The sequence below is a fragment of the Patella vulgata genome, chromosome 1 (assembly GCF_932274485.2).
Source record: "Patella vulgata chromosome 1, xgPatVulg1.2, whole genome shotgun sequence".
Classification (NCBI taxonomy): domain Eukaryota; kingdom Metazoa; phylum Mollusca; class Gastropoda; family Patellidae; genus Patella; species Patella vulgata.
In genome coordinates this window covers 58,007,581-58,022,863 of record NC_065879.2, presented here as the reverse complement: position 1 = coordinate 58,022,863, position 15,283 = coordinate 58,007,581, and the positions used below count along the sequence as shown (strand labels likewise).

At 39.5% G+C, this 15,283-nt stretch overlaps 1 protein-coding gene across 3 annotated transcripts in view; it reads left to right on the top strand.

Annotated features, from left to right (window-relative positions):
• Positions 1 to 15,283, top strand: part of LOC126808779 (5'-nucleotidase domain-containing protein 3) — a 457,910-nt gene that overhangs the window by 182,273 nt on the left and 260,354 nt on the right. For all 3 annotated transcript variants that reach the window (XM_050533756.2, XM_050533755.2, XM_056100816.1), the window contains one exon: positions 12,211 to 12,312. In XM_050533756.2, coding sequence (XP_050389713.1) covers positions 12,211 to 12,312 — 102 coding nt within the window. The remainder of the gene's footprint in view (positions 1 to 12,210; positions 12,313 to 15,283) is intronic.

Here is a 15,283-nt window from a genome sequence, read left to right as displayed (position 1 = left end):
CGTCCCAATTTCTTTTCCGGAGCATATCTCATAAACTGTTCAAGATATCTTTATGAAACTTTGTATGCACCCCAACCTATTACAGTAGTTGTGCCTTTTGCTATTTAGGAATTTCTTTGATTTATATCTTTTTGTGTTTCTATGGAAACAAAATGAAATGAAACGAAATGGGGTTTAACGGCCTACTGTTTTGCTCCGAATTGGGCTAATGAAGACGGGCATACGCCATACAGAGTGCTATGAGGGATGAAATTTGAACACCACCTTCCTATAGATATAACGTGAAGACCCAGAACATTGTTAGCTTCAGCCAAAATGAAATGCGACCATTTGCAATTGATCAAAAAAAACACTGAATATATATATAAGGAGGTTTTCATTGAAATTATCATTTTAGGCTGTCACTGTCGCAAATGTAAGTTCTACTTAAGCTAGAAAGCTGAAATTGTCACAGCTACCTAGGAATACATGTAGGATGATTCTCTAAAAAATTTCAGCTTCATAGCTCCAATATTTCAAAACAAAGCATGGGTGATACATGAGATTATGAGAATATCCCGAAAAGGTATATAATTGCCAAAGAATGCAGAACTGAACACCACTGCCTATGTACCTCCTAAACATGGTAATTCCTTGAAAGTTTTATATATTCTCCCTCAGATGCTGCAGAGGTACCTCTTCAAGTTACATCTTCCTTGCACTGATAGAATTCAATACAGAGCATTACACACATCACACTTTGACACCCAAGAAATTATATTTCTCTCTGCCTGTCTCTCTCTGTTTGTCTCTCTCTCTCTCTGTTTGTCTCTCTCTCTGTCCCTCTGTCTTTCTTTCTGTCTGTCTCTCTTACTCTGCCTCAGTGTGTCTGTCTGTCCCTCTCTGTCTGCCTGTCTGTCTGTGTCCCTGGCTCTCTCTCTCCCTCTTTCTCTCTCTCCCTTTCTCTATCTCTGTGTGTCTGTCTGTCTCTCTATCTGTCTCTCCCTCTCTGTCTCTTTTCTCTACCTCTCTCTCTGCCTCTGCCCTCTCTCTCCCTTTCCTGTCTCTTCTCTCTCTCCTGTCTCCTCTCTCTCCTGTCTGTCTCTCTCCCTCTCTTCTGTCTTTCACCCCCTCTCTCTCCTCCCCCTCTCTCTCTCCCGCTTCTGTCTCTCCCTCCTCTCCCTCTTTCTCTGTCTCTCTCCCTGTCCATCTCTCCCTCTCTGTGTGTCTGTCTGTCTCCCTCTCTCTCTCTCTTTTCTCTACCTCTCTCTCTCTGCCTCTTCCCTCTCTCTCCCTCCCTGTCTCTTCTCTCTCTCCCTCTTCTGTCTCTTATCTCTCCTGTCTGTCTCTCTCTTCTCTCTATCACCCCTATCTCTCTCCCCTCCCCCTCCCTCTCTCTCCTGCCTGTCTCTTCTGTCTCTCCCTCTGTCTCTCCCTCCTCTCCCTCTTTATCTGTCTCTCTCCCTGTCCATCTCTCTCCCTCTCTCTGCCTCTTCCCTCTCCCCCTTCTCTCTCTCCCTCCTCCCTCTCTTCTCTCTCGACTTTCTCCCTCTTCCTCCCCCCTCTCTCTCTCTGTCTCTCCCCCTCTCCCTCCCTCTCTCTCCCCCTCTCACTGTCTCTTTCTCCCTCTCTCTTTCACCCTCTCCCCCCCTCTCTCTTTCTCTCTCCCTTCCTCTCTCTCTCCCCCTCACCCTCTCTCTCTTTCTCTGTCTGTTGATATGTGTGTCTGTTTGCCTTTCTCTTCCTCTCTATCCATGTCTCTCTCCCTCCTTCTCTGTCCGGGGACACCTCACTTTCCCTACATCTATTGTTTAGAGTCTAGGTCCACCCAGCCATGACTAATTAACCAACAAAGAGGGTTTAAGGGGATTTAAAGTATAGTCTGTAACAAGTTTGTAACACTTCAACATAGTAAATAAATAAATACATTTTTATAGTATAAATATTTATAAACAGTTTGATATATAACAAGTACAAATAAATAAATACATTTTTATAGTATAAATATTTATAAACAGTTTGATAAACATGACAATTCACTGTCCAACAAAATTCATAAAAGTGTTGAGGTATTCAATGGGCGTCTTGGCACCAGTTATTAATAAATTCTTCTCTTCTACGATTCTCTCATCAAGGCGACGGTACTTTCTTCTTTTGGGAGCAAGTCTGCCCCCACATTCTATTTGTCTAATGGTTAGTTCTACATCTTCCTGTTCAGTCTTAATCAAGTCTAGGAACTTGTATATATTTGGATGGCCCGGACCAAGCTTCTTTAGTTTACTGATAGTGGGAAGTGTTTACCAGTAACATCAATTAGAGTGAGAAGTTTACACCAGTGATACTAATTAATTAAAACAGACTATAGTCCTACACCCATGGTCTGCTAACCTCCTAATCATTTATCAAAACAATCAAATGTGGGGAAAGTGAGGTTAAACCCTCTGTCCATGTCTATCTCTCTCTCTGTTATTAATCTTGGATTTCCTGGCAGGCTTAAAGTGTCTTAAACATTGTTAAATAAAAACATTTTAAAATTTGTCCTATTTATTAATTAAAAGAACATTTAAAAATTAAATGGCCTTAGTTTATAAGTTTTGTTTTCATGAAGTACTCCTTAAATAATAAAGATCTTAATAAAGTACAACAAAGAACGGTAAACACAGACATGTAAAATTTTAATTTTATTTCAAACATTTTTTAAAATGTTGATTTAATCTTTTACTTTACAAATATAATATAAAGTTTCCATACATTTCAATTAACGCAACATGCCATTAATTACCATATTAAGTAAGTAAAGTCGTAAAGTCCAAATCCATAAATCCCACATAAATATAGCAACAAACGATATTTATAGAACAGACGATATAATACAGCCAGTCACGTGATGCACACTCCTCTTCTGCGCCATTGTACTTTGCAACTCGGCCATGATTAGTACATTTGCAAATAGTACTTGTTCGATTTTTTTGGGGATTATTGAATTATGACGTCTGTTTTATCTTTCTCTTACCCCCGTTGTCTGTATCGTTAATAAACGAAGCCAGGTTTGTTGTTACAGTTTATAATTGTGTATATATTCTTTGGGTTGTCGAAAATCAGTTATCATCAAATCACATGCCATGGGACGTAAGCGAAAACTTGAACAGCCTGCGTCAACATCCGATAGAAGAATGTCAGATTATTTTAGTATGTCACCACCAAAATTCTCCAAGTCTAAAGATGATTCTGACATGATCAGCTCTGGTCCATCTAATATTATTACATCAAAAGTTCGCGACAGAGAAAAATTTTGAAAAAGAAAAATCTTAATGAGGCCGCGACGAAGACTCTGGGGACTACACCAAACCACTAATGCATGCGTCACTCTGATGATTACCCTTTGCTCCAATGTATGGACCCCCCCCCCCCCCTCGACAAAATCCTGGATCTGCGCCTGAGAAGCATGTAATAAACTGAAAGATTTCTTTTTAGCTCAAAAAGATGATGAATATAAATTATCTAGAAACCATTCACTGGTTTCAGATTCAGGGACAACTTATAACAGGGTCAGGGGCACAATTCTGCAACTTTGTCACTTTTACAAGACAGGATTCTGCATAGAGAGAATATATCCCGAAAAAGAAACCATGGAGCAACTTGTTTATAAATAATCATGTTTTTATGTTGAACATTTACAGCCATATCTTATAAAAAATTCTACATGCCTATAAAATGAGTTTAGCTAACCTGCGATAGCATCAACTATATTCTCTGTCTGTACCATTTTATTAATCAAAGCATTTTCTTCACAGTTTTTATACTCAATTTGATTTGACTTTATAGAAATTCATAATATAAAATTTGTACATAAATAATTATATTCAAAATTTTTATACCAGAGACTGGCATAAATATAATAATTAGACTTGTCTTCAATAAAAAAAATACAGCATTAACACAATTTTCTCAATTTTAATTTCATGAATAAAGAATGTGTGTACTTTATAGCAGTATCTAAATGAAATATATCTAAAATGATATAGAACAGTTTGTAGTGTCGACACAAACTAGATAGGTAATTTTTGGACTGACAAATTGTCCAATTTTATTTCAATAATTCCTGTCCGCTTTGTAGGACCCGGAGGAAACCCACGGGGTTGGACAGACGAGCCTTGCCACATACAAGTATTGGTTCAAATAGTTTGAAACCAGCTCACTTGACTCATAGCCCTTATGATCTGAAATGCATGTGTTAACCATTCGACAACCTAAACCCCCAGTATAGGACAGAAAACACCATCTACAAGACAGTGATTCTAAGCCTCTGTATGACTAATACTGTGAGAACATGTGACAGGAAAATAATCATTCTAAAGCTGATAAACCCATTTTAAAACCTTTGATTCAACTGCTGCAGGTTTCTCAAAAACATTACGTGAACTGGGTTTAGGTGGTGGGTGGTCTTGGATGAGCAATATGATCATAGTGTAGTGCAGTGATGGGATCTGGCTGAAAAATGAAAAAAATAATAAGAATATGTGACCCCCCCATAAGCATATAACTGAGTCACAATTAGGAAATTTTGAAAATTGAGTTATTGTTATTTTCACATTCTCCAACTCATTATCTTCAATTTGATGTATAGTTTGTTTGAATTGGGCAAAAATTGACTGAGCTGTGTCCATTAGAAGCTACTCAACTCACAAAAGTAAGTTTTGAGAAAAAGCAAGTCAAAGATTTGGTGTGTTACAAAACAAAATGCTATAGCAACCAGGCCATTTATCTGCTGTTTTGTCGTTGAATATATCTTTCCATGGGTTTTCAGGGATGCTGAAGACGAAAATCGTAGTAAAAATTTGATCAAACTATTTCCGCGATTTATTTGCTTTTTGTCATTTAATATGTTTTTTATTTAGGATTTCAAAGGTGCTGACGACGAAAATCGTAATAAATGCACTCCTTTCGTAACGAAACATCCACAACACATACGGCATAATATTCACATGATAGAGTTATACTGAAGAACAATCTATACATTAGTAGTCTGTAATCAGTTAATCTCATCAATTAATTAGCACCTTAGTGCCAGCTAGTGGTCAGGAGATTAAGATTGTTGATTGGATAATCATCAAAAAGGCCGCCACAGTTATATGCGTGCTCATTTAACACGTGAATTAAAATAAGATTTTGCGTGTACGATAGGTCTATTATTATTTTCACGAAAACGAAAACGTCATCGATTCGTGTGTACTTGTGACGTCAATCCGTAATGAGTGCTCTGCCAGTGAAAAATGTTACGTGTATGGAGCTGGATTTACGTTGTATGCAAACGAATACGTTTCTTGTCTTATATATTGAATTTTTCCCAATTTTTGGAGCCTTTATGTATATTCATGTTGAGTAGCGTTCGTAGAATGTGCCCACAAGGAATATTCTGCTTGATTTGTTGTACATCTGCCGAAAAATCGATTGAAAACTTTGCCTTGACCGAGAAGTTCATGAAGTGGAAATTAACGCCATCTAGTTATTATCGTACGTCGGATTGCAAAACCGCGTGTTAGAGTATACGTAAACGAACATATGTTCGTTTTGGTGTTCGTTTTCGTACCGATGCGAAAGGTCCCTAATTACTATCAAGTTTTTAATTGGCAACTTGATTTGCTTTGTCTGCCTTCTCTTTTTTTGTCCCCTGCCTTTCGAAGAAAGCAGAGGACTATTACAATGGGTTCGTCCGTCTGTCTGTCGGTCCATCTGTCGGCCCGTCTGCCTGTCTGTCCATCACACTTTTTAGGACACAATAACTCTCCTTCTAATTGAGCTAAAATGTTCAAACTTGGTGTAGGTGTTTATTAAGTCAATACCTTGATAGAGTTCGAAGATGAGCATTTTCTGCTTAGGGTAAGCAGAGATAAGCAATTTGATTGGTTGATGCCTTGGGACACGATAACTTTAGTTCTAATTAAGTGAGAGTAATGAAACTTGGTGTATTGTTTCGTTACATCAACACCTTGACTAAAGTTAGGTTCACACCGATGGCGCTTTAAAGCGGCGTGCAAAACAGCACCAAAGCGTAACAAAGCTTGACTAAGGCGTCAGGGTCGTTATAGATCGTTGGAAAGCTTTGAGCAAAGCGGGACATTCGGCAAGAGCGCCAACAAATTTTAAGACTGTTTCAAAATTTTGGGCGCTGTGTCACAAATTGATTAAAGCGCCGAGAGCGTATCAAAGCTTAACAAGGCGTAACAAAATTCAGCAAAGCTTGACCCAAAGTGTAGAAAAGCTTAACAGAGCTTTGTTCAAAGCGGGGACCCCAGTCTTCACGGTCTGTCACCACTTGACACGCTTTGTTAAGATGTCTCAAGATTTGCTACGATCTGGCATGAAGATCTGACACGCTTTGTTACGCTTTCCCATGAATTGAGACGCTTTGATCAAGGATTGACACGCTTCGCTAGGCTTTGTTACGCTTGGCAAGCTTTCTCACGCTCTCCTACGATACCCAAGCCCTGTGTCCAGCGCTGCGACTTGAATACCACTCATTGCATTGTTTCAGAAAAAGTATCCTGAACCTGAAAAACAACACAAAGATGGGACCCAAGAGAGGTTGTGGTGCAGCAAAGATGAATAATAACATAAATAATAATCATAGCATCTTCCAAAGTACATATAATAACATAATAATTTCAAATTTCCAAGTCAATAAAATAATGTTCATAACACACTAGTCTTCATGTTCAGTCTTGCGGGCTCTCTCTCTCTCTCTCTCCCCCCCTCTCTCCCTCTCTCTCTCTTCATTCTTCATCTCCCAGCAGGCACCTAAACCTGTTTGCCAGGATGCCAAAGGCATTCTCCACCACTCTTCTACCCCTTGAGATCCTGTAGTTGTAGATTCTCTGCTCATCTGTCATCCCTCTTCTACTGTATGGCTTCATCATGTAGCTCTTCAGGCCAAAAGCATCATCAACCAGGATGAAGTATGGAATATCTGGCTTAGTTTCCCCAGGGAGAGGGCATGATGGGGGCAGCCCTATGGACCCATCTGCTAGGCTTTCAAAGAGCTCAGAGTCTATGAATATCTTGGAGTCAGACATGTGTCCTTTACCTCCCAGCTCAATCCAGATGAACTTGTACTGTGCATCTACCAAGGCCAGCATTGGTATGGAGAAGAACCGCTTGTAGTTGTGGTAGGGACTGCCTGTGTTTGCTGGCTTCTTGATGGCTATATGTTTTCCATCCAAGGCACCAACTGCATGAGGGACATGCCACCTCTGTTCAAACTGCTGGGCAAGGTTTCTCCATGCTTCAGGGGAGGTAGGTGGGTTGAAGACCTCATCTTTATACGCCTGTACAATGGCCCTGCACACTTCCGGAATCAGCTCTGATATGGTGGAGATACCACATCTGAATCCATATGCCAGTGACCTGTAGTTTTCCCCAGTGGCCAGATGTCTCAGGGTGATTGCCAGCAGCTTGAGGCCAGCGGACAAGGGGTGCCTGTAGTTAATCTGCTGCTTCTGGATGACTGGTGCCACTCTCTCCAGGATATCATCGAACACCTCAGGGGTAAATCTGGTGAAGTTTCTGAAGGCAGCAAAGTCTTCTAATCTGAGTTGTGTATCCAGGAGGCTAGTGTATTGACCATACTGTTGTCTTCTTTCTTCAGTGAGCCATGGCCTGGTCCAGCAGCTCCTGATGACTAGTCTTCTCCCTCCCCTGGTCTTTGCTGTTCTTCCTCCTCCTCAAGGGCTAGGATGTGTTTATACAGTAGGGAGACAAACATCATGTCTTCTTCAGATAGATTATGCTCTAGTACATCTGGAACTTCTGGATCTTGTAGTTCTGCCATCGTGTTGTGGAGTCAAAGATGCAATGATTTTGTGGATCTGCTCTGGATCAAAAGCGGCATGAAATTTTCCAATGCGTAACACAGCTTAACAATACACAACAGACCTTAATAAAAATCATATCCGAGCGTGATTTAAAGGATCATAATTGCATCAAAGCGTAATAAAGCTTATCAAAGCGTTATTTAAAGCGTAACAAGGCCTGATCAAATCGGGAAATAATTCGTCCCCCAAAGCGTAACCAATTCGTATCAGAGCTTATCAGAGCGTAACATTACTTAGGAGATCGTGATATTTTTGGAAAAGTAAACAAAAATGATGGCGCTTTGCTCGCCGATTTAAAGCGCGACATTCGCCGTTGGTGTGAACTAGACTTAAGTTCGATAATGAGTATTTTCTGCTCAGGGTAAGCAGAGCGATAAGTAATTTGATTGGCTGAGACTTTGGAACTCAATAACTCTCCTTCTAATTGAGGTAGTATGTTCAAACTTGGTGCAAGGGGGGTTGGATGGCGAATGGTTAGCACGTGCGCGCTACGCTGTATCATACGGTCTGTCATTGAGTCAACTGGCAGGGTTTCAATTCCCCGGTTGTAGGTGACAAGGAGTAGGGTCTCCTGTCCAACCTCGTGGGATTTCTCCGGGTCCTCCGGTTTTCTCCCACTGCAAAAGACCCCTACGCGCAAGTGAATTATTGAAATAAAATTGAACCATGTGTTGGTCCCGATATGACCTAGTTTGTGTCGAGTGGACGTTAAACCCCATTTCTCTCTCTCTCTCTCAACCTTGGTGCAGGTGTTTATTAGGCCAATGCCTTGATGGAGTTTGAAGATGAACATTTTCTGCAATTTGATTGGTCGAGACTTTGGAACACAGTAACTCTCATTCTAATTGAGCTAGAATAGTTACACTTGTCATACTACATAGGTGTTTATTAGGTGAATGCCTTGATGGAGTTCGAAGATGAGAAATTTCTGTTTAGGGTTAGCAGAGATAAGCAGTTTGATTGTTTGATGTTTTGGGACACGATAACTTTAGTTCTAATTCAGTGAGAGTGAGGACACTTGGTGTATAGTTTTATCACATCAATACCTTGACTTAAGTTCGATAATGAGGATTTTCTGTTTAGGGTAAGCAGAGTGATAAGCAATTTGATTCGTCAAGACTTTGGAACATAATAACTCTCCTTCTAATTGAGGTAGAATGTTCAAACTTGTTGTAGGTGTTCATTAGGTGAATGCCTTGATGGAGTTCGATTATAAACATTGTTTGCTTACTGTAAGCATAGATAAGCAATCTGATCGGTTGATGATTTGGGGCACAATAACTTTATTTATAATTAAGTGAGAGTGATGAAACTCTGTCTTAGTATAGATTCATTATATCATTACCCGTACGTAACTAATGTACAAAAATTAAATGGTAGCTAGGATGAGTCTGTCATTCAGATTGATCATTACCTTGACTAAGGAACGATCTGATCGTCAAGACTTTGGAACGTAACAACTCTGCTTTTAATTGCAGTTAAATGTTTTAACTTGATGTAGATGTTCATTAAGTAAATGTCTCGACTGAGTTCAGTCATTAACATTTCGAGCTAAAGCTAAGCTGAGCTAAGCAATTTCATTGGTCGATGCTTTGGGACAAGATAATTTTGATTCTATCTGATAGAGAGTGATGAAACTTAGTGTATAGTTAATAATCAGTTTGATTGCTTGATACTTTTGAAAAAAATAAATGTGCGATTAATTAATATGTCTCATCTACTTATTTTGGGATTTCGGCGGGGAACATCAGCCTCACTGCTGGCTTGTTTTGTTAACTTCTTAATCAAACTTGAAATTAAGGCCCATGCCTGAAATGAAATGAAATGGGGTTAAACGTCCTACTGTTCTGTTCTAAACTAGGCCAATAAAGACAGGTATACGCCATAGTGTGCTATGAGGGAAATTTTGCCAGGACAGTGGCACTACGGCCTACTCTTGAATTCCAACTATCAAGGGATCTTTTACGTGCTCACCAATGTGTACACAGGACCTCGTTTTTTTATCCCATCCAAATGACTAGACAGCTTTCCTTGTCAGGTCCTGCGCCCATCCCTTAACTATTTAGCCTGCAGACCAAGTTCTGTAGTATAGTCCTATTTATGAGTTATTAATTATATTATGAAAAAGATTGTTTCTACTGGCTGTCACTTCTGCCCTGGTGCAATAACCGAATGAAGTTATAAATTGTCTGAGAGGAAATACTGACATTTTAATGTCACATTGTAAAAACAGACACATTTATTAGCCTATAACTAAGATAAGGCCTACCGGTACATAAGAAAAATAATGATGCAAATGGTCGAGTGTATTTTGTTTGAAAAAAAGAGTAGGCAAAAAAGTCTATAAAACTATAAATAATAACCTTAGTAAGTTATTGCACACAAAAAGATGTTTGCCTTTCTCCGCTCACCCAGTACTAAGCCTATCTCTTCATTTAACTGGTCGTCCGCATCAACCTATCCATCGTCTGGTATCGCATGTTCTTTGAAGAGGGGGGTTGGATGGCTGAAAGGTTAGCACGTACGCACTGTATCATAAAGTCTGTCATTGAATCAACTGGCGTGGTTTCGAATCCCCGGTTGTACGTGACAAGGAGTAGGGTCGCCTGTCCAACCTCGTGGGTTTTCTCTGGGTCCTCCGGTTTTCTCCCACTGCTAAAGACCCCTACGCGCAATCAAATAATGGAAATAAAATTGAACAATATGTTAGTCCCAAAATGACCTAGTTTGTGTCGAGTGGATGTTAACCCCCATTTCTCTCTCTCTGTTCTTCCAAGCTTTGGGAAAGAAATAAAGGTTACCCGCCTGTCAGTCTCTTCGGACTGTCTGAATTACACTTGGCTCCAAGCACATCTCTTTACCATTATGACAGGTTGGTGGTTGACGTCAGCTGGAAATATCTTTATTTACGTCAGACCATATAGATCTGATTGGTTGATTTATTATTTTGATTGACAGCTACGATCGGTCTAGTTACTTAAGAGACCCCCAGTGCTCTCTCTTCATATAGGGGTCTCTAAGACTTCGTTAGTAAAGTAACTACGATCGGTCAAACTATTATACATTTACATCTTCTTTGGGCGGCATTTAGCAATTGACATACGTAATACAGCAAATATTTTTGACATTCAGTCACGTGGTCAGCACCAATTATGAGATACTGCTGATAAGCACACACGCTAATTATGCAGTGATTTTGAAAATTATTTCACTACAAAGACCATAGGACGCAGGTCATATATAATATATATAGTTGTGTCTGACACACTACAACATCTCTAAAAACATCGAGGGGTAATCAGCGCAAAGTGGGCAATCTGCTCGCCAGCTTCATAAGCGCAGTTTGTAATATGCGCGCACGGTGTCCAATCTGGCGCTCGGAGTGCAATCAGCGCAGTATGACAGCGCAGATTGCAATCTGCATTGGGGGTGAAGATTGCGCCTAACATATGCAAATAGTCTAAAAGTATGTAATACCTTGAGGTTGTTGACCCTCTAGAAATCACAATTTTTATTCGATTTTGATGAAACGTGAAATGTATGTTTATATCACAAAAATCATTGATCCTCTAGATAATCACTCATATCGGAACATAACTTCCTGAATTATGGCCGCTGATTGTTCGAAAAAATAACGTTTTTAGCTTGTGGACTGTCTAGAAGTCACATTTTGTATTCAATTTTATAAACCATTTAAATATATCACTGTTACATCTCTGAAGGTTGAGTTCAATTTTTGTAAAAATCAGACCGAAACTGTCGGATAAAACGGCCACTCCTTGTAAGCAAATAGTCTAAAAGTATGTAATACCAAGGTTGTGGACCCTCCAGAAGTCACAATTTTTATTTTATTTTGATAAAACTTGAAGTGTATGTTTATATCACAAAGATCTTGGTTCCTCTTGATAATCACGCATATTGGAAGGTAACTTCCTGGATTATGGCCCCTGATTGTACGAAAAATTGTGGATTCTCTAGAGGTCAGAATTTTTATCTGATTTTAAAAAACGTTTAAATATATCACCATTCCACTATAATGAAGGGTGAATTCGAATTTTGCAAAAATCGAAACGAAACTGCCTAACAAAATAACCGCTCTTTGTACGCAAATTGTGTAAAAGTATATAATACAATTTTAATCGGATTTTGATGAAACTTAAAATATATCTTTATATCCCAAAGATCTTGGTCCCTTTCGATATTTGCGCATTTCAGACCATAACTTTCTGGATTATGGCCTTTGATTGTGCGAAAAATTGCTTTTGTTTTTAGCTTATTCTCGATCGATCACTTGCAAAATGTGGGCGTATCTTGTCTGGCAACTGCTGGTTTAAATGTGAAGGCCTCTTTGCTTTTGCAGGGATGCAGGATTAAAGTATATGATTGGTGAAGATTGGGGTGATATGTTCGATGTTATTATTGTCAATGCTAGAAAACCTAAATTTTTCAATGAAACATCAAGGTATGTATTTAAGAATGTGTCAGCAAGAAGACCATGCAGGAAGTGATATGGCCCAAGTTTCGGATTTTGCCTTGTTTTTTGTCTGTGCGATTACTTACTTAGTGCCCAAATATATGTATATAAAATATCAGGCTGATTGATCTATCCAAAGTCACAGAAATGAACCACCACTGTCCAGCTGAGTCAAGAAATTTACATTATGACGGCTTTGTTGGATTAGCTGTGGTACGCTGTGCAAAAGGGAAAATGTGGTCCAATTTCCTGGACTAAATTCATTTAAAAGATACTGGAAATGAAGCACCACTGTCTAGCAGATCAATTGTTTTAATTGGGTTTTGAACAATAAGAAGTCAAGAAATTCGCATTGTGAGAGCTTCGTTTGATGATTAATCCTTTCGTGACCTATGTGTCAATAATTGGATGAGCTCCCAAAAATGGCTGTAAATTGTTTAATGAACTTGGGATTGCAATTCATGATTGTGTTGTTGTAGTATACTTTCCCCTGGTTGGATGGTCGAATGGTTAGCACGTGACAAGGAGTAGGGTCGCCTGTCCAACCTCGTGGGTTTTCTCCGGGTCCTCCAGTTTCCTCCCACCGCTAAAGACCCCTACGCGCAAGCAAATTATTGAAATAAAAATTAAACCATATGTTATTCCCGAAATGACCTAGTTTGTGTCGAGTGGACGTTAAACCCCATTTCTCTCTCTCTCTCTCTCACTTTCCCCTTGTCAGTGAGGCAGGTCTGGGGCTTGATAGCATCTAGTCCTTCGGATGATACAAAAAAACCTGGAGCCTGTGTTCATTTTGTTGTGCATGTAAGAGAACCTTTGACAGATGGACATCGATGAAGAGTAGGAAAAAACACCGCTGTTCGAGCAAAATCTCCATCATAGCACATTGCATGTGTAGGATGTTAAACCCCATTTCAATTTATTTTATACTTCATGATGCATCATTTTTTGGGCAAATGTAGATGCTTTAAATGGAGTTCCACTTCTTTATCACAACATTTCAGATTTATCACAGAAGTTTTTTTGGGAAAAGGATAAAGTGGACCGTAATTTATCAATGGAGAAATCGCTTGGAATCAGGGCTCACACTGGCTTTCAGTTTTTTTCCGCCAAAATTGTACGAAAAATCACGTTTTTAGCTTATGGACCCTATAGAGGTCATAATTTTTATGCAATTTAAAAAATCATATTATTATATCACCTTTACACCCTAAGGACGGCTGAGTTCGAATTTCGTGAAAATCGGACCAAAACTGACAGACAAAATGGCCGCCCTTCGTTCTCAAATAGCGAAAAAATGTGGTATATCAAGGTTGTGGACCCTATAGAGGTCACAATTTTTATCTGATTTTGTTGAAACTTGAAATGTAAGTTTATAACCCAAAGATCTCGGTTCCTTTCGATATTTCCACATATCGAATTGTAATTTCCTGAATTATGGCCCTTGATTGTACGAAAAATCACATTTTTACCTAATGGACCCTATAGAGGTCATAATTTTTATGCAATTTAAAAAATCGTATTATTATATCACCTTTAGACCCTAATGACGGCTGAGTTCGAATTTCGTGAAAATCGGACCAAAACTGACAGACAAAATGGCCGCCCTTCGTTCTCAAATAGCGAAAAAATGTGGTATATCAAGGTTGTGGACCCTATAGAGGTCACAATTTTTATCTGATTTTCTTGAAACTTGAAATGTAAGTTTATAACCCAAAGATCTCGGTTCCTTTCGGTATTTGCGCATATCGGACCGTAACTTCCTGAATTATGGCCCCTGATTGTACGAAAAATCGCGTTTTTAGCTTGTGGACCCTATAGAGGTCATAATTTTTATCCGATTTAAAAAAACGTATTATTATATCACCGTTACACTCTAAGGACGAATCAGTTCGAATTTCATGAGGGGTGGTGGATGGCTGAATGGTTAGCGTGTGCGTGCTGTATCATAAAGTCTGTCATTGAGTCGACTGCCGTGGTTTCAAATCCCCGGTTGTACGTGGCAAGGAGTAGGGTCGCCTGTCCAACCTCGTGGGTTTTCTCCGGGTCCCCCGGTTTCCTCCCACTGCTAAAGACCCCTACGCGCAAGCGAATTATTGAAATAAAATTTTAAAAAACCATAGGTTAATCCCGAAATGACCTAGTTTGTGTCGAGTGGACGTTAGACCCCATTTCTCTCTCTCTCTCTCTCGAATTTCATGAAAATCGGCCCAAAATTGACAGACAAAATGGCCGCCGTTCATTCTCAAATAGCGTAAAAATATGGTATATCAAGGTTGTGGACCCTATAGAGGTCACAATTTTTATCCGATTTTGTTGAAACTTGAAATGTAAGTTTATAACCCAAAGATCTCGGTTCCTTTTGGTAATCGCCCATATCAGACCATAACTTCCTGAATTATGGCCCCTGATTGTACGAAAAATCGTGTTTTTAGCTTGTGGACCCAATAGATGTCATAATTGTTATCCGATTGAAAAAAACGTATTATTATATTACCGTTCCACCCTAAGGACAAATAGCGTAAAAATACTGTATATCAAGGTTGTGGACCCTATGGAGGTCACAATTTTTATCCGATTTTGTTGAAAATTGAAATGTGAGTTTATAACCCAAAGATCTTGGTTCCTTTCGATATTCGCGCATATCGGACCGTAACTTCCTGAATTATGGCCCCTGATGGTACGAAAAATCGCGTTTTTAACTTGTGGACCCTATAGAGGTCATAATTTTTATCCGATTTAAAAAAACGTATTATTATATCACCGTTACACCCTAAGGACGAATCAGTTCGAATTTCATAAGGGGGGTTGGATGGCTGAATGGTTAGCGTGCGCGTGCTGTATCATAAAGTCTGTCATTGAGTCGATAGGCGTGGTTTCGAGCCCCGGTTGTACGTGGCAAGGAGTAGGGTCGCCTGTCCAACCTCGTGGGTTTTCTCCGGGTCCTCCGGTTTCCTCC